Source organism: Populus nigra, chromosome 19 (genome assembly GCF_951802175.1).
Source record: "Populus nigra chromosome 19, ddPopNigr1.1, whole genome shotgun sequence".
In the NCBI taxonomy this organism is placed as follows: Eukaryota; Viridiplantae; Streptophyta; class Magnoliopsida; order Malpighiales; family Salicaceae; genus Populus; species Populus nigra.
In genome coordinates this window covers 12,803,716-12,826,235 of record NC_084870.1, presented here as the reverse complement: position 1 = coordinate 12,826,235, position 22,520 = coordinate 12,803,716, and the positions used below count along the sequence as shown (strand labels likewise).

Sequence of the window (22,520 nt, the reverse complement as noted above, 5' to 3'; positions counted from 1 at the left end):
CATTTGAGCCTTGTCTACTCCCTTAAACTTCTTGACTGCAAGTTGGGTATAATATGGTAAAACTTCTTTGTATACGCAGCCAAAACCACCTTGGCCAAGTTTCTGATGATCATCATAATTGTTCGTTGCTTTTGCCACCTCTGACTTATTGTAAATCCTTTCTCGCTGATGCTTTAAAACCATGCCCCCATCTAATTTCTCAGTTCTCATACTAGGAGTAGTGTGTGTGTGTGTGTGTGTGTAGGGACGGATCAATTAATATATAATCTACAATTATGGGGAAAAACTTATCAAAACTGTTAATAGATGTATCTTTGAAGTATAAAAGGTGAATTTATCTAATCACAAGAATCTCATATCCAAATGTTTGTTTATAAAGAAGTTATTTTAATATTTTTCTGCATTTTAAGAAATTCAGCATGGGGTAGTTGCTGAATCAAAGGATAAATGCAGATTTACATGTAGAATCCAAGAATTAATATGTGCTAGCTGCCCAGATGGCTGGAGACTAAATTACCTGAAGCTAGCTTTGTCCAATCAACACATCTGCACCATTGTCTTTGTCATCCAGCTCCAACACCAAGCAGACACTGAGAGGAGAAGGAGCAGAACAGAGGAATAGCTAGAAAAGCGCTCAACTTCATCAACGTTGTACTGTTCATTGTTCAAGTGCATTTTAATTCACTAACAGTGTAGCAACACGCGCAGCGGAGTCACTGGTTTAGGTCAGTGACCGGTTGGGCTAGGTCTAACACATTTTATATGAGCTGAGCTGGATCCAGTCTAAAAAATAACAAAATAAAAATATAAAAATTTTATATATATGTAAAAATATATTTTTTTTATTTATTAACGCTAGAGTTAAGAATAAAAATATTAATTTAAATTTATTTTATTTTTATAACTATATAATATTTACCAACATCAGAGTTGAAACTATATTTTTATAGTTAGGGTTTATAATGACTATACTATTAGGTGATAACTTTTTAACAAGGTTATTTTCTATGAAAGAATAGGATATTAAAAATTCATTCTTTTCATATGATATATTTAATCGGTCATCATAATATCCGAGTATAATAATAATTTTGAAAGGTAAATGATATCTTACCTTGTAGCTCCAAGACCTACATTATGGGGGAATATAGTGGCCAAATATTGCTGTGCCCATGAACAGCATCAATCCCATAAATCATAGGAATTCCAAGACGACTAGAGAGTGAAGCATTTTGGAATCCGTTAATCATATGAATCCAATCTTGAGCTTTGGCGTTAAAGTGAGGGGCACTTCCTCCACCACTTAGGATGCTGCCAATAGAGTAATCCCTCAAGATGTTATACAACATATCGCTCTATCTGTGTCATCTGACCAATCTTTTCTGCTAATGTCATTCGACTCATCAGGTCCCTTATTCGTACGTTAGTCTGCTATTTCGGGTCTTTGTATTTTATGTAATCTTCTTCAGCTTGAATAATAGTTGCAAGACAGCATAACAGGAGAAATCCCACTATAAGGATTGGAATCCTTGACATCTTCTTGTCTTTGAAGAAACTCTTTGAGACTTCAAAACTATCAAAACATATATACACATATGGAATTAATTAAAAATAAAATCAACTATTTCACACACACACTCACACATATATATATATAGAGAGAGAGAGAGAATTGATTAAAAATAAAACGAACTATTTCACATGAACATGAACAACATCCTCGTACCTCTTGTAACAATATCAACTAGTGCTTACCTGATCACGTCCAGAACCTAGTAAGAGTGACAGAGGTGAACCCATAATTTGTTGACTGAAACAAATACATGGGGAGTGAGTGTTTGGTTTTATAATAGTAGTGGTGTCACACTTTGTGAGTGATTGTGACACTTTTTTCTAGCAGAATTCGGATAGTTTTGATGATTGATTTTGACTCCAATTCTATTGGATTGTGTTAAATCATGAGTGTGATAGTGGATTTAAACCGTCCATATTTTCATGCAAGAAATCACACACTTATATTTTTAGATAATTATGAATAAAAACACCGTGATAAATAAAAAAACATTTAGTTTAATAAGATGATTAATCTCATAGAATCTCTTTCGTTTTAATGTACATAATTTTAATTTTGTTTTGAAAGAATAAAATCGTTTAAATTTATTATATATCAATCAAATAAGTTTGTATTTCTTTTGTATTGGAACATTAATCCTCTGTATTGATTAAAAGATTGAATTGATCACTTCACAACCTGGACCTTGGATCATTTTGAAGATACGATGCTAGTCATTAAAACCCAAAAAGGTTTTAGAATCTTACAGCTTGGAGCAGCCATGCACCTTGTCTCTATTCTTTCTTAACACTCTATAGAACTCCTCATGGAGAGGGGAAATAGCCTCAAGTTTTTTTTTACCACGAAGGAGTGGGACAAGATGTGAATAATGCAGGACATCACTCAGAAATTGGCGAATTTTTCTAGTGTTTGGCAGGTTTAGTTGTGATACCAAACCCAAATGGAAATAGAGGATCATAATGTGGATCGCCAACGTTCATTGGAAGCTGGTCAACTGTCTTGAACCATGTTCGTGCAAGCTTGCCAGTGAACCCATAGTCACCAAAAAGATTGTCAACAACACCTTGGCCTTCTGTTCCTGGAAGCCAAGCAGCAACAAGAGCATCTATTTTTTCAAGATAGGGCTGGATCACAACAGGGCGGCCAGATATAACGATGACGACACATTTGACAGCTCCACACACATTGTTGATGGTACTAGGGCCAGGTTCAGATATAGTTAGATTGGAGCTATCACCATACATTTCAGCGTATGGTGGCTCACCAACGACAACTATAGCATAGGAGAATTTGTTGGAGCTGACAAAGTTTGCATCTGGATTCTCATTGTAGACGACTTGGGTGGTAGGATCAACTGTATTCTTCACTGCATTGAGGATTGTGGTACCTGTTTACCAAGATGGTAATTCATTACAAACATTATAATAACACAAGGAGAAAAAAGATTAATTCTGCTAAAATTTCTAGAAAATGGTGACATCTCTCCTAACCATCGGTGAGCCTTAATACATTTTAGCTGTTATCTACGTGTAAGGAAGTAAAATTAGGATCCCTTGACGACGGCGTGTGCTGCTTGATAATAAAATATGGTGGAAACTCACTAATTAATTCCTTCCAATAAACCATTTGGGAATCTCAAATAATTGGAACTGTTTCAGGGTTTGCAACAAAGTCGGTTTTCCTGGCAAGTCTTTCAGTGCCTATGAGTAATAAGAGAAACATACCAGTTGTGAGATCATTGCCACCAAGACCCTGCCATGTGATTGTCCAGCCTCCACATTGGTAGCCCAAGTTGTCAGCATGGCTTCCTGCAACTAGTATCTTTGGCGCTTTCTTAGGAAGTGGTAGAAATGGCTTAGCAGTACTGTACTTGCCATTCTTTAGCAGAACAAGTGATTTCCTCACAGCTTCTCTCGCTAATTCTCTATGTTCCTGTTTAGTGAACTTCATGTGATCAACAGATACAGAATTTTGCCATAATTTCACCATATTACAAGGACAGATGAAATGTACAAGCCTTTAAAGAATGAAGATTGAATAGGCAAACCTGACTGCCAAGTTGGTTGGCCATGCTGAGATCAGCCAATGGTTTCTCAAAGAGACCCATGACAAACTTAACCCTTAAAATTCTTTGTACGGCATCATTAATCCTGCTCATGGGGATAATGTTATTTTTCACTTGATAAGTTAGATCATCAATGAACTCTGTGAAGTTAAATGGAACCATAATCTGCAAACAAAAGACACCCATTAGCAAGGAAACAAGGAAAAAGCAAATAAGAAACTTAAAGCTTCTGCTCATCGAACATCCTTTGGATTCAATTTTCAACTCATTTACTGCATTGTGTGATGCTGAAATAATTATTTTCTAGATCACAGTAAAGTTTGACTAACCATGTCAATTCCAGCATCAACTCCTGCATGCACAGAAGAGGAATAATTAGCATGTGGAGGAGAGGTAACCCTGTCAATACCCTGCCAGTCTGATATCACGAATCCCTGAGAAAACATATCGAAACAAGTTATGTCTGGAATGTCCAGAACCATCTCGAGAAAAAAATGGACATTTTAATAGCTGTTCTACCCTGAACTTCATCTTGTTCTTGAGGAATCCGGTAACAAGATCACGATTAATATGCATCCTCTTCCCATTCCAGCTCGAGTAAGACACCATAACTGTAGCAACACCCTTGCTGATGGCATTATAATATGCTGGCATGTGAATATTGAGCAATCCATTCATACTGATTACAGTATTGTTCTCATCAATGCCCTTTGTTGTGCCACCATCTCCCACGAAGTGCTTAGCACAGGCCGCCACTTTGGTACTGATCAAAGTAAAAAATTGATTAGGGGAAAATGTTACTTATAAGGTTTCTAGTGTAAAATAATACTTCCAAATGAACTAAATTCATTACAGAAAACAAAACTACTTTCTTGATTATCTATAAACCCATAAATTAAGGAACAATATTCCAGCAAGACCTGTTTTTTGAAGTTCATTTTTCAGAATCAATCCAGAAAAGAAACCAGAAAATGGAAGTTGTCTGTATAACTAAGCAATAGGGTACACTACCAGATGACTTCTGGACTCACCTGATTTTTCTTATAATTGATGGTATTAGTATACATCATCTGATCATATTAGTATGTATCTTTAACCATTGATGGTGAAAAGGCTAATGGTAATATGGCATTAAGCTTGAAGATTTGGTGACATACAGGTTCAATATTATCAGCAGTTGATTAGCATTTATCCAATGAATGGATTTGGCATATGGGACCTATTAATTGCACGTGCACCTGACTGCCAGTGATTATTCTGCTAGAAAATTTTGTATTTACAAGATATTTCCTGTGACTGAAAAGGCAGACAATTTTCCCAAGCATCTAAAGCTATTGGTCCACCATTTTAAAATTTCAAAATGAACCGACATTTTTAGACCCACAAAAGCAAGCAAGCACATTAGGTCAAAAATATGAAGCTTGAGTTGATCTTAAAGGACTAAATGCTCATGCTGGAAGATTTATATTGCCATGTTCTATGATCTTCGATGATTATCCACAGGACTCGATGCCCCACCAATAAAGGCGGGCCACTTTTTCACGTGGCTGAGCTTTGGACCACCCAAAAAAGAAGTTACTAGTATACATCAGGTAAATGACAAACTGATATGTGCTAAGGATGCTGACACTTTCCCCTAAAATCAGATAATGGAAGTGTCTTCTAGATGAAGCTTGAATATGGTCTGACCTACCTATTTTTCTTGCCATTTATTTTTGTTCCTTATTTAGAGGAATAAATAGGAAAATAATGGTAAATTAAGAGGGCTTTGACCCTTTAACGTTGTGTGATTATATTAGATGTTTATCACACATTACAGCATGTTGAATAGCACAGTTATAAGTTGAAGAAAACATTTTCATTTTTTTTTCTCCGAAATTCAATCAAAGGGCTTCAATCACGGGAAGAATTATGAGCAGCAGCAAAAGCTTTGATAGGCAAAAACTATGCAACAAGTGTAATTAGGACCCTAACTTCACCGAGTCAACAAGAGAGATAAAAATAGCTACGTGCTGGGATGTCACTTACTTTCCAGGAGCAACAAAGGGAACACCCTTTTTGGAATTGGCAGGTAACTCTCCTTGTAAACCAGGTATGATCTCGGTCATTAACTGAACAATCCTATGATCCTCACTATAGCTTTCATAGCAGCGACCCCATCTTGGATCCCTGCAAACCTGTAAAATCAAACATAGAAGACAAATCACATACTTGAAAAATTGGTTAAAATTTTCTATAACATATAACAATCAATTTGTTGTCATATTAGTACCGCGATACACGGAGCAAAGGCATAAGGGATTCCTGTAGCTCTAACTTCAAGAGCAGTTGCTTCACCAATCTTTTTGACTAGCTGAGGATCCCTGGTGGAAGCAAAGAATGTCAGAATTCTAATAAAGCTGATATCATTTAATCACTCTATAGTACTGCAATTCAAACACTAGATTTTTTCACACTTTAATCTAACAATTAATCTGCGTATTTGTCGAGTGCTAACTACAAATCATAAAATCCTCAGTCCCTATCATAAATCAGTAACAGTGTTTTAAAAAAGCGGTAACCAACAGCATACATTACATAGATTAATCTTTAAGATGACCTTGACAGCTAACACGAGTTCTCTAAAATTAAACAAAGACAAACTTGACAAGCAGTTGAGTACAAGACAAGAATTTATAATCTTAACTAATCGGATAAAAAATGGTAAGATAACCTTGTTTGTTCAAAATTAAAGAGAAAAAAAAACTTGCCTGGTCACTCCAAGCCCAACATTGTGAGGAAAAATGGTGGCATTGTAGACATTGTTATGGCCATGAACAGCATCAATCCCATAAATCATAGGAATTCCAAGACGGGTTGATAAAGACGCCTTTTGAATCCCATTAACCAGGTTCACCCAAGCCTCTGCTGAGGCCTTTGGTCCTGGCACACTCCCTCCACCACTCAGCACACTCCCTACATTTACAGTACAACTCATCATTCAAGTATTAAATACTGGAAAATACCGTAAAGACTGTGGAGGTGAGTGAGTACCAATGAAATACTGCTTCATGACATCTGGAGTGGCAACAGTGCGCTCGATCTGCACCATTTGGCCAATCTTTTCTTCTAATGTCATTCTTTTCATCAAGTCTTTGATTCTTGCACCTATTGGGATCTTGGGGTCTTTGTATTTCAGGTATTCTGCTTCACCAGCTACTATCAAGCAGCATAATAATAGAAATCCCAAAATAGGTCTTGACAATCTCCCCATTTTAGCTCCCCAAATCACCTACTCGCTTGATATCTGCAGATACGAGTCACAAGTCAATTCAATATCCGAGAATCAAAGAAAGAGAAAAACAAACAGAGAGAGAGAGAGAAAAGAAAAAAAAACACTTGAAAGCGGGGAGGAAACAGAGGAATGGATACAAGAACTTCAATCTTCACACACTCATTAAAGAACCACAATGAAGTATATGAAAGTGCAACTTCAGAACTTAAACAAGTTTTTTTTAAAAAAAAAAAAAAAAACAAGAACCAACAATGACAACAGAGCTTTCTTGAACTCACATGGTGAGGTGAAATCTCAGAGGCTATCAGGCTAACCTTCCAAGGGGAAGGGGGGGGGGGGGGGAGAGAGAGAGAGAGAGAGGGAGAGAGAGAGGGTTTGGCTTTGGATTACAAAAAGGCACAGTGCTCACTGCTAAGCGCTCGGGTTTGGAGTTTCAAGGAGAGCTTTGTCTACTTATAGAGAAGTTTGTGACGTTGTCTGTAACCCATTACTATCATTTTCTTCCTTGTCTAACTTTGGGTGGTTTCAATTTTCAAAATCTCACTTTAATTGGATATTTTAATTTGCAAGTAACGGACAAGATTTGAAGGGAAAACTATATTTTTGACCCTGTGATTTTATTCTTTTTCCACTTTCATACCTACATTTTAAAATCTCTTAACAATATCCCTTTTTTTTCAAAAGGTTTCAAAATTACTCCACTTTTTTCTCTTATTTTCCCTTTTCTTTCTTATTAAGATGTGGTTTAGAGAATGTGTTCGAATGGGGTGAAACCCAAAAAATATTTAAATTAAAATGATTAAGAGGAAATGAAAATTATATTTTTTAAAAAAACTTTTTTATATGCTTGTAAAATATCTTCCATCTGTTCTGATGTTAAAAATTTCTAAATTATATTTTTAATTGAAATGATAGTTAATAATGGATCTAAAGCAAATAAAAATAGAATTGGGGTAATTAAAATTAAGAGAGTTTGATCAAGTAAATTAAATAATTTAAAAATTAATTCGACTTGAGAAATGAGAATTTCAATTAACAAATAATACATGAATTGGATTGTTGCTATCTACTTAATCCATTTGCATACCACCATCTACTCATAAATGTGATAATATTTCATTAACTTAAAAATCTAAAATAAATTAAAAGGAGGGCTAACCTTTAGATATCAATAGATGTTCAATAACATCAGGCAAGATTAACTATTGGAACATTGATGAATTTACATTGGCAAGAGTAAAGTTTATCCAATTTTAAAACGCATAAAAAACACATATTTTTATTTATTTCTTAAATTATCTTACACGTCCTTGTCGTGCACATCGAGCTTCTATGAAAATATAGCTGGCCGCGTGTTTCTAAAATTTTTGAATTTTTTTATTTAAAATTAATTTTGTAATATTTTTTATTATTTTAAAATGTTAGTGTCAAAAATAAATTTTAAAAAATATTATTTAGATATATTTTCAAACAAAAAATATTTTAAAAATCAATTATTTTTATAATATCAAATATACTGTTAATACCCTTTTGGATAACATTAAAAGTAAACTCTTAATCCTTTTCATTTGTGGACAAAGGAAAAGCAAGCAGCTTAACTTGCCTAACATTTGAAAATGCCAAGATAAGGATGCAAGCTGGACTGAAAAATTAAATTAAAAAAAAAAAGGCTGAATCCTACCAAGGGAATGAAGTAATTTTTAAAAAAATCCTGTTTAGCTGGTCATGTTAAATAAATAGATGTTTAAAAATATAGTAAAAATATTTTTTATTTGAAAATATATTAAAATAATATTATTTTTATTTTTAAAAAATTATTTTTTACATCAACATATTATAATAATTTGGAAAAAATTTCAAGTTTTTTCAAAAATATTAAATAAATGAATATTTGAAAGTGTGATAATGATTGTTTTTTAAAATACTTTTCATTCGAAAATGTATTAAAATTATATATATTTTTATTTTTTAAAAATTATTTTTGACATCAGCATATTATAATGATTTGAAAATACAAAAAAATATTAATTTGAAGAAAAAAATTTAAGTTTTTTCAAAAATATTTTTGAAATATAAAAACAAATAAATTAATCTAGATTTTATTTAAAAAAACTCCAGTATAACATTATTTTTTTAAAAAAATATAGGTTTTTTTACTGCCCAATCGATTTCAAGACCCAAAGCAGGGGTTGAAAACAAATATTTTATGTTAAGTGACGAAACGGTTCCAAAAGAAGCATGATCGGACAACTTAGTTGCTTGTTTTATTAGGTGAAGGAAATTAATATATATATATATATATATATATATATATATATATAGAGAGAGAGAGAGAGAGAGAGAGAGAGAGAGAGAGAGAGAGAGAGAGAGAGAGAGAGAGAGGAAGGATGCAAACAATTTGTACTTTTCAAGTAATTGATTTATCATCCTTACCCCATGGGCCCAGCTGCACCCCATAGCCCAGTGACCACCTGTCTTTTAATATTTTCTCTTCATAGTTTTTTTTACTTGAGAATAAAAAATCAACAATTCGGTACTCTATATTATGTTTTTTCTCTCTAAAATACGACTTAATCCCACTAAATAAAATACATTTTTATATCTAAGAAATATTTATTTAATATTTTAAAAAGTTAACCAATTTCCTTTAAAAAACTCCACTTAATAAAATACTTTGCTATATTCATAAAATCACTGAGGAAATATTTATATATAATTTTGAAAAGCCAACCAATTTCCTTCGACAAGGGGATGGGCAACTTTGATTAAAGGTTGTTTAAAAGTTGTTCAGACCTGTCTCTTTTTTGTTTTTTCCCATCAGGATTTTTAAACTCATTCAAGAATATTACCGTTACGAACACAAAACTTTAATTTGTTAATAAATAATCTAAATCTAATGATGGACTTCATGATATCCAACCAAATTTTAACTGCATGATCCGGTTATGGATAGACCTGATGAATTACTTAGATTAACTATTATTCAATTTTTTTAAAACTCGGATCTAGCAAGTTCTTGAAACAATTTAATCTTTAATAATAATATTTAAAAGAGAAAAGAAAATTAATCAAAATATGAGGTGGTATATCATATTATTTTAAAGTTTTGTTTGAGATTGTGGTAACGATTACGGTTTAAAATACTTTAAACTTATAAATACATCAAGATGATATTTTTATTTATTTTTTAAAAAGTTATTTTTAATATCAATATATCAAAACAATTCAAAAATATTAAAATAAATTAATTTTAAATAAAAAAACTTAAAATTTTAAAAATAAGAGTTAGACGGCGTTTCCAAAAATGCCATTAATAACAGGAAAGATGAGGGACAATGACATGACATGCATAGCTGGCGACGGGCGTGTTACGGATCGGATACCGTTGATCATGCAAGAAAATTAGTAGAATAACACTACATGACAAAATAAACACCAAAGCAAAGCAAAACCATGTGGACGAGCATGTCTTTCCATAGCCGAAAGGTCGGCCATATATTAATCTATTGCCGTGTTTCAAACCTCAAAAAATGTAAATAGTTTGAAAACTATAGTTTTCATATTAGATTCAGAGTCAGATTAGATTTAAGATTTAAATACTTATTTTGACTTAGACGCTTGGCCTAATTAAGATTTAAAAATCCAATAATAAATCATTTTTTCCTGAACAATACTATTCTAGATATTAAAAAAAAAAAATGAAGTTAATACGACTGATTTTCATTTTGGTTTGGCCAGGTTATCGTTTAACTTCTAGGGTTATTGTTTCATCACGTAGAAGTACCGGGTCGGGTACATTTTAGTTAAGTTAATGTAACTGGGTTTCATTGTGGTTTGGTTGGGAGGTTTGTTTTTTATTTCTAAAATATATATTTTAAAAAAAACTGAAAATAAGACTTATTTTTTTATTTAAATTATTTTTTAAAATTTTTAGACCATTTTGATGTGTTGATGTCAAAAATAAATTTTTTAATTTTTTTTTAATTTAATATATTTTCAAATAAAAAATACATTAAAAATAATCACTACTATACTCATAAACAACCCGACAACACCGCACCATCATAAGCTGGAACATCTCCAACTGCAACAACATAATGTGTTGTGTGCAAGTACTAGCAGTAATGTAATGTCTTATGTTTCTTTATGTTGTTAGATGACCGACCTCTCTGGGCATTTGATTTTTTTTGTGTGGCTAAAAACAGCAGCATTTCCCACAAATTACGCAGCCCAATCTTGAAGTAGTTCACTTTCTACCCATTTTCCACCCTAAGTACCTTTCCACGTTGTCCAGCCCACAAAGTTCCTTCACCTTAGGCATGGTGGCAGGGACCTCCAAGTTGAATGTGGCGTAAGACTCATCCATGCAACCCCATGAATGAAGCTGTTGTCTAGCATCTCTTATAGCTGCCCTTGTAGCACAGTGAACTGATGCTGCAAGGAGTAGCGGTGGCTCCCCGGAAGCTGCACAAAGCATGATAATTTCATCATCAAACACCTATAAATGGAAGTTTAAGAAGACTAACTACTTGCATTCATCCATGGCAAGGTAAAAGATATTGCCTTGCATCCATAGAGACATCCATAATGCTCTTCTGTAAAAGAAACAAAACTATGAGAAGCTTACCTTTTGAAGAGAGAACACGTTTCTGGTGATGTCCACTGTTGTGTATTTCCACATTGAATTGTTTTGGTATGGTGTCTATTGTAGGGATCTTATATGTCCATGTGCTGTCTGCAACCACTAGTCCATCAGAATTCGTCGTGTACTCTTCAAGCATAAAAAAACCAATCCCTTGGACAAAGGCTCCTTCAATCTACATGCACCAATCCTAACCTCTTAAAATTTACAAACAGCTATGAACTTAAGAATTTGGTTCTGAGTTGTCACAGCTAGCGAACCTGTCCTAAATCCACCGCAGGGTTGAGACTTTGTCCACAATCGTATATAATATCTGATCTCAAAATAGTAGTTTCCCCTGTCAGAAGGTTTGCCTCTACCTGTGTCACCATAGCTCCACATTAGTATTCCTGCAGAAAATTAGGCATGCAATCTTCTATGAAGCAGGATTCCCATCTTCCAGTTTGTATTCAGAAGTTTTACTCTAGTTTCAGATCATGCACCGAAGGAAATTAGATAGAGGTGTTCTGGAAAACCTTACCTCACTTACTGCAGCGCCATAGTTTAAGTAGTGCATCGAAGTAAAGTCAGGGATGTAACGTGAAGATGCTGATAAATTCAGTGATCCCGCATATGCCTGCATTTTGAATGACTAAGAGTAAGGTAGCAAAGAACTTGAGCATCTAAATGTTAATATCAAAAGAATATCAAAGTTCATATCCTGTCAGTATAGCAGCCTGACAATCAATTCAGAAAAATGCATGAAGATTTCTTCTCATAACAAATACTTGAATGTAAAGAAAGAAAAGAAAACCTACCTGAAAGGACCACATTATTGAAGGAATCATTGACAAGTTTCGGTCTCGAGGTTCGAACTAAGAAATATCTCAAATAGAATGTTCAAGAAATGTAAACAAGTACCTTGCAAATGAGCGCATCCCATGTTACGGAACCCATTTGCCCCTCCAACGATTGCTTTAGAGGTGCCAGTCTCTCAACCAAGACTGCACAGCAAAGTCTAACTGATTCACAGCTTGACTCTGATGTGGTGCTCCCTGCAGTCATTCCTCCTTGAGTTAAACTCAGAGTATCAGCTTGTATTACCCTTACTTTGTCCAGAAGATTTTCTGCCCCGTCACATTTGATTGAGCTGAGAGCAAATGCAGCCATTTGTTTTACCTTTGTCCAGAGCCCTTGGCCCAACTCTATTCCGCCGACTTCAACGACAACCGACCCATCACTTAGAATGCTTACTTTCCCCGGAGTTGGTCTCACGAGCACTTGATGCACAATAGGCACTCGAGAAATACCTCTTTTCTTCCACACCTTACACCTATTGAACTCCTTTATTATTTCAACCCTTTGTTTGAAGCTTGAAGATTCTGCTAACTTATTCCATATTGATGTTAGAGTATACTCTACAGAATCACCTGAGGCAACATCATAGAATAATTTAAGGCTATCATATCTGTGAAAATTTATGTTTCTCACAGAATCCACATCCATGGAAAGGGTAGACGCTACATGTTCGATTACGGTTTCTGCAATGTATGCTCCTTGTACCTCCCCAGGGCCCCGCATTGCAGTTTTACTTGAATGATTTGTTTTGCATACCTTTATATCAAAAGATAAAGCACCCCAGTCATACTTTTTTAGCCCACTCAGAATGTTTTTTGGCATCAGTGGACTTATATCTAAAGATATTCCAGCATTGATTAATATATCAAGCTGTAAGGCTGTGACTTTCCCATTTGATTTAAATCCTACATTATAAATTATTTCCATGGGATGCCTTCCTCCTGCCATTATCATATCGGTCTTGCGATTCAAATACGTTCTCACAGGGCGACGAAACTTGTGCGCTGCAAGAGCACATGCTGTAGCAACCTAAACGTTAACATTACATCCCATTGTAAGTACTCGCACCAATTGATAACAGAGAAATGGAATTGTAAATCGATCATCAAGGAGAAATAAACTGAAAATCGTGTGGACTGAAGCGGTGAAAAAAGGATTATATCACAAATTTTATAGAAAGTTCAGCACTAAACACAAGAGAACAGGAACGTAGTAACAAAAGATCAATAAGTTTGGAATTGAAACCAAGACTTAGTTTGTTGACGGAAGTTTAAGACATGGAGATTTGTTTAGAATGAAACTCACAGGAATTGCTTTCATGGCCTTTCCACCAAAGCCTCCTCCGACTCTCCTTGTAATCACACGCACATTATGCTCAGGAATACCAAGACATTTTGCAATGGTAACATGTGCATATTCGGGACACTGAGTTGAACTGTAAACCACCATGCAGTTGTTTTCATCAGGAATCGCAAGGGCAGTTTGAGTCTCCATATAGAAATGGTACTGTGAACCGAGTTTTATCTAAAGCAACGAAGCAGCAGAAAGTTAGCAGTAAGCACAGATGCACAATGTCGAAAGCTGATGCTAGAAAAGCACCTAGTCTGTGTACTTTTTAGGCTTGTAACTATCTATGCCCTCATAAAAGAAGAACATTTTCTTCATTTTTATCTTCTATTCAAATTAGTGGAGTGAGTTGGAGGGAAGAGGGAGCGAAAGTACCTTGGCAGAGAGAATCTTGTGATCAGCCTCAGCCAATCCTTTTGATATATCACCAACTTGTTTGGGGTAGAGGAGAAGAGGAACCTCGAGAAGGCTAGATCTCTTAATGGCCTCTTCTACAGTTAAAATGGGTGGTTCTAGATTTTCAATGTCATAATCAACTTCAACAAGGTTGGATGCTATATCAGCATGTTTCTGTGTATCTGCAACCTGAGAGGGTCGATTGGTAGACTAGATTAGGCACAAATTCCCACAATCCAATTATATATTTCCGTAGTGCACTTAAATAATGACATCTAAAATCAACAGAACTGAGGTGGATGTTATGAGATAAAAATACTGGATGAGGTGATTACCACAAAAGCAAGACGCTCTCCAGCATACTGCGTAAGCTCATCCGCGAACAAAGATTCAGTGCCAAACCTAGTCGTGCAACCTCTGTTCTCCCCACCTTTTGGAATGTCTCTGACCGAAATCAGCCCAGAAACTCCATCTGGTAGTAATTTAGACTTGAATTTGATATCCTTGACCCTTGCATAAGGCTTCATGCTATGAATGAATGCTCCATGTAGACAATTTGTAGGAGAGGGAATGTCATCCACAAAAACAGCCTCTCCTGCATAATTTGTTAGATAAGTAAAGTGAAGATGCCTAAAAGTGAGATAAATGAGACCAGCACTTAATTCTATGAGGGAAGCTGCCCTTAGATTACGCTGATCATTATTAATGCAACTTGATGATGGAAGACTACAAACCAGAAGCTTGAAGGGCGGCTCCAACTTTCTTGGTAGGCTGACCAACAGGATGATGATCATTGTTTAATTCAAGCACCTGCTCTGATGATGACAGCAAAGTGGGTAATTGAACATGATCAAGCTGGCTGTACTTCTGTTTTATTTTTGCATCCTTGAACAATGAAGTATTACAATATTCATCCGACCAAACACCAGAAATTTTAGAGTTGATGTCTATCAAGGGGTAGAGAAAGTCAAAGAGATAACCAGCAGCTAAGCTTGACCTGTAGGCCGGACTCGGCGTGCCATCTTCAGGAACCACATTGGCTTTAACCAGTTTAACAGCTTCATATAGAACACCAATGGTTAGTATTTTTCCAGACAAAAATTTCTCAACGTCCTTTGCTCTGATAGCATGTTTGGTTCCATAAGCACCAAAAACGACCCGGCATTTATTTAACACGGCTGAACCAGAAGATTTCAAACAGGAAACTTCAGACAAGAAAGCTGCATTTAAATAGGGCAATGCATTTCCAAGGGGTCGCGGTGCAGCACGATAAGTTTCGAATAACAACCTGCTGTCCATTTCAGAAGATATGTTCTTGGATGCTGCATAATTTGGAATCTTAATATTTAAGAGCACACTTTTGGAATCCAATGGAGGCCTTTCCAGAAACTCATCTAAAGTAAGCTTTTCATGCAAGGTACCAGTTAGAATGTGAACAAATGCACCTGCTGCCAGCAGTATCGTGGCAATATCTGATGGAAAATGTTTCCTTTGTGCCATCACCAAATTCCCCCCTACACTGCCTGTATTTCGAACAAATTCAGAAGCAATCTTCTCCATGTGCAATGCAATTCTTTTAAACACAATCTTGCATTCTGAATTAAACTCACTGTTATTTTCTTCCTTCAGAGCTTCAATAGTTTTAGAAATAGTGACAGCTGCCCCGATTTCGATTCCTTCTTCATCCCTCCTAATACTCGAGAGCTCCAGAACACATCGGAGATCTATGTACCTGTCATGGTGCTCTAGTTCCTTGTAATAACCCATACCTGTGTTACCAACCACTAGTTTCATCCTGGTTTTGCAGTCGGCATCAATGCCTTTTAATAAGCTCTGAAGCTCCTCAACAGTAGCAGGTGTGCACCAAGAATATCTTTCAGAATCCAAAAGCAAGGAAGATTTTATTTCCCTTTTCAAAAATTCAGGGAAAGTGCATATCTCATGATTATGGTCGTATAAAGGTAGCCTACTCATCCTCGCTTCGTGACTCTCTTCCTTCTTCCAAAAAGAGTTTAATCCCAAATCTTCCATATCAACATCAGCTGCAAAACTCTTACACGCATCAGCAATGGGTCGATATCCAGTACAGCGACAAAGATTTCCTGAGATAGCCTTTTCAGCTTCAACGACTGTCAGCTTGGAGAATCCTGGAGAAGGCTCCCTTTGGCCATTCTTTCCAGCTTTAACAAGGGCTCCGAAGAGTGAAACACACATTCCAGGAGTACAAAAGCCACATTGAGAAGCATGGAAACCACTGAATCTCTGGTGAATCGGATGGAATCCATCTTTGCTATTTCCAAGGCCTTCAGATGTTGTAACTGAACATCCATTCACACTGCAAAGCAGTGTGAGACATGAACTGACTGTGAAATCCTCGACTTGGTCACGCACAGGATCATACTTGGAGAGTAGAGCAATGCAAGCACCACAACCACCTGAAACCATAAATTAGAACAAATCATGAGAAACCACCTGAAGGCTCAATTTTTTTTTAAAATCAATATAATAGTTTTAAATGCCTCCCAACCAATAATATTGAACCGGAAAGAGTAATATAATAGTCTTGGAAAGCTCTATTATTATGCTGTTTTTTTTTTCAAGTTTAGATTTTTATTTTAAAGATTAAATTTTATTTAATGTAATAAGTATTTTGAATTATTAATTATTTTAATTGGTTTTGAGAAATATTTTAAAAGCTTATGAAATATTGAATGATTCTCTATAATTTGTTTTGTGAGAAGTATTGAATGATTCTCTATAATTTGTTTTGTGAGAAGTATGTTTGAGGTTTACCATAGATAAAGTGTTTTTATAGGTGCCACTCCTGCATTACTAGTCATGAACTAGATATTTGGGTCATGACATTTAAGCATTTAGAGTTTCACTACCAGATTGAAACCATGTTGTTGGTTTCATGTGTATATTTGCTATTTGCCTGTCCTAATTTATATCTGTCAGACAAAGAATTTCCACCAATTAAAATTTGTAAAAAATAAATAAATTAAGATGCAAATAGAAAATAATAAAAAACAATGCATATGAAATGTAATGTTATTAAATTAGGCTTGACGGGTCAACTTAAAACCTAGCTTGAGCTGGGTTTTAAAAAGAAACTAGATGGGAGCAGACTGGTATAATCTGTTATAATTTGTAAACCCACAACTCGATCAAAATAAATTAAGCTGCAAATGAAAAATATTGTAAATAATGCATGTGAAATGTAGTGTTATTAAATCCGGCTTGAGAGCTCAACTCGAAAGCTGGCTCAAGCTGCATTTTAAAAAAAACTAGGTGGGAATTAAATGATATATTCAATTATAATAAGTCAACCCACAACTTGATCAAAATAAGATTTTACTTTTTTTAAAAAAAAAATCAAAACAATATTATTATACTTTTAATGGGCTTGAATCAACCTATTTAACCAATAACTCGAGTTTGCAAGGAGTCACGAGTATAATAACTTTGGTGAAATGCAAGGCGATGTTATCCATCTATAATTTAACAGACAAAAACAGTTCATAGATGACCCTATGCCTATCACACATCAGATACGGTATGCAAACGTACAATCAAGTGCAGTGCTGGAAAAAGAAAGGGCAAACAATACCTTCGCCACAACCGAGCTTGACACTCTTGAAAGACGTCCTGGTTCGCAAGAACTCAAGCAAGGTTGTTGAAGGGTCTAATCTCGACGACACCTCGAACCTCTGTCCGTTGACGGCAAAGACTAGACTCCCAGCTTTGCCTGTTTCCCTCTGCTCCTCTTCCATTGCCGTGTAAAATATATGTGCGTGACAGACACAAAAATGGATCAGAATTATGTGTGATGGCTGATGAGCCTGGTTGCTTTATAAAATGGAGGGGCATCTCACTTTCCATTTCATTTGATTTGGCCCCATTGTATATTTTAACGTCGCTCGCATGCTCAAACATCAGTCTCCACCTCATATATATGGGTCAGTCTGCAAAAAAATAAAATAAAATAAAATAAAATAAGATGCAGGTACAGTTTGGTTTTTAGTGTTTTTTAAAAATTTAATTTTTTAATTTTTAATTTGTTTTAAATTAATATTTTTTTATATCGGTGGTTTCATAGAAAGAACACATTGTTTAACTAAGACAAGGAGACAGTGAAGGAGCGAGGGACAAAATTGATTACGTTGGAGATAAGTAGGGGAAAGGGATAGAAAGTGACATTCATTTGTACCTAACGCCCAATAATCAAATATGATATCTCTGCCAAGATCTCCTCTACTTTTCAGTAGATTTTTATACAATATTTTATTAAACTCAGTTCGGTCCCATATTCCGATCTTAGGACCACGTTTATATCGCAGAATTATTCAGATCTGTTTAATTCATTTAAATTAATTAAAATTTGATTTGGTTTGATTTTTTTTAATTTATCCTAGTCAATGAGTCAATGTGACAAAATTGATTACGTTGGAGATAAGTAGGGGAAAGGGATAGAAAGTGACATTCATTTGTACCTAACGCCCAATAATCAAATATGATATCTCTGCCAAGATCTCCTCTACTTTTCAGTAGATTTTTATACAATATTTTATTAAACTCAGTTCGGTCCCATATTCCGATCTTAGGACCACGTTTATATCGCAGAATTATTCAGATCTGTTTAATTCATTTAAATTAATTAAAATTTGATTTGGTTTGATTTTTTTTAATTTATCCTAGTCAATGAGTCAATGTGACAAAATTGATTACGTTGGAGATAAGTAGGGGAAAGGGATAGAAAGTGACATTCATTTGTACCTAACGCCCAATAATCAAATATGATATCTCTGCCAAGATCTCCTCTACTTTTCAGTAGATTTTTATACAATATTTTATTAAACTCAGTTCGGTCCCATATTCCGATCTTAGGACCACGTTTATATCGCAGAATTATTCAGATCTGTTTAATTCATTTAAATTAATTAAAATTTGATTTGGTTTGATTTTTTTTAATTTATCCTAGTCAATGAGTCAATGTGACAAAATTGATTACGTTGGAGATAAGTAGGGGAAAGGGATAGAAAGTGACATTCATTTGTACCTAACGCCCAATAATCAAATATGATATCTCTGCCAAGATCTCCTCTACTTTTCAGTAGATTTTTATACAATATTTTATTAAACTCAGTTCGGTCCCATATTCCGATCTTAGGACCACGTTTATATCGCAGAATTATTCAGATCTGTTTAATTCATTTAAATTAATTAAAATTTGATTTGGTTTGATTTTTTTTAATTTATCCTAGTCAATGAGTCAATGTGACAAAATTGATTACGTTGGAGATAAGTAGGGGAAAGGGATAGAAAGTGACATTCATTTGTACCTAACGCCCAATAATCAAATATGATATCTCTGCCAAGATCTCCTCTACTTTTCAGTAGATTTTTATACAATATTTTATTAAACTCAGTTCGGTCCCATATTCCGATCTTAGGACCACGTTTATATCGCAGAATTATTCAGATCTGTTTAATTCATTTAAATTAATTAAAATTTGATTTGGTTTGATTTTTTTTAATTTATCCTAGTCAATGAGTCAATGTGACAAAATTGATTACGTTGGAGATAAGTAGGGGAAAGGGATAGAAAGTGACATTCATTTGTACCTAACGCCCAATAATCAAATATGATATCTCTGCCAAGATCTCCTCTACTTTTCAGTAGATTTTTATACAATATTTTATTAAACTCAGTTCGGTCCCATATTCCGATCTTAGGACCACGTTTATATCGCAGAATTATTCAGATCTGTTTAATTCATTTAAATTAATTAAAATTTGATTTGGTTTGATTTTTTTTAATTTATCCTAGTCAATGAGTCAATGTGACAAAATTGATTACGTTGGAGATAAGTAGGGGAAAGGGATAGAAAGTGACATTCATTTGTACCTAACGCCCAATAATCAAATATGATATCTCTGCCAAGATCTCCTCTACTTTTCAGTAGATTTTTATACAATATTTTATTAAACTCAGTTCGGTCCCATATTCCGATCTTAGGACCACGTTTATATCGCAGAATTATTCAGATCTGTTTAATTCATTTAAATTAATTAAAATTTGATTTGGTTTGATTTTTTTTAATTTATCCTAGTCAATGAGTCAATGTGACAAAATTGATTACGTTGGAGATAAGTAGGGGAAAGGGATAGAAAGTGACATTCATTTGTACCTAACGCCCAATAATCAAATATGATATCTCTGCCAAGATCTCCTCTACTTTTCAGTAGATTTTTATACAATATTTTATTAAACTCAGTTCGGTCCCATATTCCGATCTTAGGACCACGTTTATATCGCAGAATTATTCAGATCTGTTTAATTCATTTAAATTAATTAAAATTTGATTTGGTTTGATTTTTTTTAATTTATCCTAGTCAATGAGTCAATGTGACAAAATTGATTACGTTGGAGATAAGTAGGGGAAAGGGATAGAAAGTGACATTCATTTGTACCTAACGCCCAATAATCAAATATGATATCTCTGCCAAGATCTCCTCTACTTTTCAGTAGATTTTTATACAATATTTTATTAAACTCAGTTCGGTCCCATATTCCGATCTTAGGACCACGTTTATATCGCAGAATTATTCAGATCTGTTTAATTCATTTAAATTAATTAAAATTTGATTTGGTTTGATTTTTTTTAATTTATCCTAGTCAATGAGTCAATGTGTCAAATTAAGCTTAATTAACTATAATTTAAATCCAACCAGCATCGAATTAATCCAAGATATATGTACTGAAAAGATTATTAGATAGATCCAACGTACCAAACCTGCAATGCAAGCTGGGGTGAATTAATGCGGTAAGTTTTTCTTTTATATTCCTAATATGAACCTCTTAAGTATTATGTCGAAGAAGTTTTAAATTAATATAATTCTAAATAATTATTCTATGAATCTACTTTGACCAAATAAAGAATTATGTATTAAATTTTAATATTTCTTCTCAGATAAGTTTTTTTTTTTTTAACTTTCTCCCTGATTTTTTTTTTTGTTTCCTCCTTATCTATCTCTGTTATGGAGTAATTAATGATAATATTTACTATTAAACTAAAATAATATAATTTTTCTTAATCAGTTTCTGTTTTTTTAATCGTTGTTACTCATTTCTTTTTTTTTTTGTTATGTTTTTGTTATATTTTTTTTCTATCCATTCATCTTCGATGTATTGCTGTGGGAGAGGGGGGGGGGGGTGACAAGGAATTGACTTAATAATTAAAAAAAAAACATATGTTTAATTCATGAAAATTTATTAACTTTTTAAAATATATCATTTAAAAGTTTTTAAATTTATATAAAAAATTTATCTTAATGTACAAACTCATTCAAAAAATGATGTCATATTGAAGATAAAATCATGTTTTTGACCTATAAAATTTATAATTTATTTTTGAATATATCAAGACGTACGATTACGCTTATCATTTATTTTATTAAAAAAAAACACTTAAAAAAAGAAAGATAAACTGTGCTAAGGAAACATTTGATATTTCTTCACAAACAAGGTTAAATGTCCGGAATCCATCTATACGCTAGCCCAATACCCAATGCTTCCTGGATTTTAGAAAACTGACCCCCCAATAAATCCAACCTCTTAATACAGTAAACAGTAATTTTCTTTGCTTGTTACCATTTTTTATTTAAAAATATATTAAAATAATTTTTAGAACATATCTAAATATATTTAATATTAATTTAATATTGTCAAAATCATTGAAAAATACTAAAATAATATTAATTTAATATTTTTTTCATGCCAAATATATTTTTAGAACATATCTAAATACAGTTTAAAATGCAGAAATAAACAGCCACCTCGATTAACTCCATGCCTAGTCGGTTATACAAAGGAGCTAATTAAATCAACATTTACAAGGACGTTATGCCTTGCATGGTCCTATAAAAATGGCATCCTCTACCCTTCCATCACACTTAGCTGGTCCACGTCTATCTTCACCCAAGATGGTTCAAGCTACTATGACATTCTCGATTGTATTCACGCTAGCTTTTGGGTTCATGGTGGTTGCCTCAGGTGCAGCGGCAGCTCCTGCAGCACCATTTTTCGGTCGGAACCCTGTAGAAATTCAAGATTGCTTGGCCACCATCAAGGCGCACGCAGATATTTGCTTGCATGAGGTTGCATCCTTGGTGCTGACCTTTCAAAAGAACTTAGTCGGCCCTAAATGTTGCAGTGCCTTGGCTGTAATTGATGACAAGTGCAAGCCTAAAGGATTTAGTTTTGATCCTTTCTTGCCTCCATTGTGGATCAGGAAACGCTGTGCTTCACTATTATCTGCTCCAAGTCCTGAACCAGTCGTGCCAAGTTCTACTTCATAACATGTCAAGGATTCCTAAGAATGCG

The 22,520-nt window shown here is 34.3% G+C and overlaps 3 protein-coding genes across 4 annotated transcripts; 1 reads left to right on the top strand and 2 right to left on the bottom strand.

The window, feature by feature from the left end:
- Positions 1–2,263: 2,263 nt before the first annotated feature.
- Positions 2,264–7,372, bottom strand: LOC133680046 (uncharacterized). Its single transcript, XM_062102844.1, has 10 exons — positions 7,191–7,372; positions 6,672–6,924; positions 6,389–6,593; positions 5,911–6,001; positions 5,667–5,815; positions 4,158–4,401; positions 3,968–4,072; positions 3,621–3,803; positions 3,298–3,505; positions 2,264–2,960 (listed from the first exon to the last, which is right to left on the bottom strand). Exons 2-10 carry the CDS (start codon positions 6,889–6,891, stop codon positions 2,476–2,478), a joined length of 1,890 nt encoding a protein of 629 aa, XP_061958828.1. The 5' UTR covers positions 6,892–6,924; positions 7,191–7,372; the 3' UTR covers positions 2,264–2,475.
- Positions 7,373–10,868: 3,496 nt separating this feature from the next.
- Positions 10,869–18,061, bottom strand: LOC133679973 (indole-3-acetaldehyde oxidase-like). Of its 2 annotated transcripts, XM_062102729.1 has the most exons (10): positions 17,745–18,059; positions 14,869–16,569; positions 14,470–14,729; positions 14,114–14,323; positions 13,697–13,915; positions 12,455–13,420; positions 12,075–12,170; positions 11,815–11,913; positions 11,540–11,729; positions 10,869–11,376 (listed from the first exon to the last, which is right to left on the bottom strand). In XM_062102729.1, the coding sequence occupies exons 1-10, from the start codon at positions 17,905–17,907 to the stop codon at positions 11,159–11,161; spliced, it is 4,122 nt and encodes a 1,373-aa protein (XP_061958713.1). In that variant the 5' UTR covers positions 17,908–18,059; the 3' UTR covers positions 10,869–11,158. The 2 variants fall into 2 exon arrangements, with proteins under 2 accessions (XP_061958713.1, XP_061958714.1); XM_062102730.1 differs by lacking the exons at positions 10,869–11,376; positions 11,540–11,729 and having other exon boundaries at positions 11,809–11,943; positions 17,745–18,061.
- A 4,002-nt stretch (positions 18,062–22,063) lies between these two features.
- On the top strand, positions 22,064–22,495 carry LOC133680231 (uncharacterized). The gene has a single exon (XM_062103040.1). It carries the CDS (start codon positions 22,064–22,066, stop codon positions 22,493–22,495), a length of 432 nt encoding a protein of 143 aa, XP_061959024.1.
- Positions 22,496–22,520: the final 25 nt, after the last annotated feature.

Coding starts and splice junctions, on each gene's coding strand:
- LOC133680046 (XM_062102844.1), bottom strand. CDS start 6,891: ATGGGGAGATTGTCAAGACCTATTTTGGGATTTCTATTATTATGCTGC. Junction 5,816..5,910: donor CCTTTGCTCCGTGTATCGCG/GTACTAATATGA, acceptor TTGATTTTACAG/GTTTGCAGGGATCCAAGATG. Junction 4,073..4,157: donor AGAACAAGATGAAGTTCAGG/GTAGAACAGCTA, acceptor ATGTTTTCTCAG/GGATTCGTGATATCAGACTG.
- LOC133679973 (XM_062102729.1), bottom strand. CDS start 17,907: ATGGAAGAGGAGCAGAGGGAAACAGGCAAAGCTGGGAGTCTAGTCTTT. Junction 16,570..17,744: donor CAAGCTCGGTTGTGGCGAAG/GTATTGTTTGCC, acceptor TTATGGTTTCAG/GTGGTTGTGGTGCTTGCATT. Junction 12,171..12,454: donor GGGATGCGCTCATTTGCAAG/GTACTTGTTTAC, acceptor TTCAAAATGCAG/GCATATGCGGGATCACTGAA.
- LOC133680231 (XM_062103040.1), top strand. CDS start 22,064: ATGGCATCCTCTACCCTTCCATCACACTTAGCTGGTCCACGTCTATCT.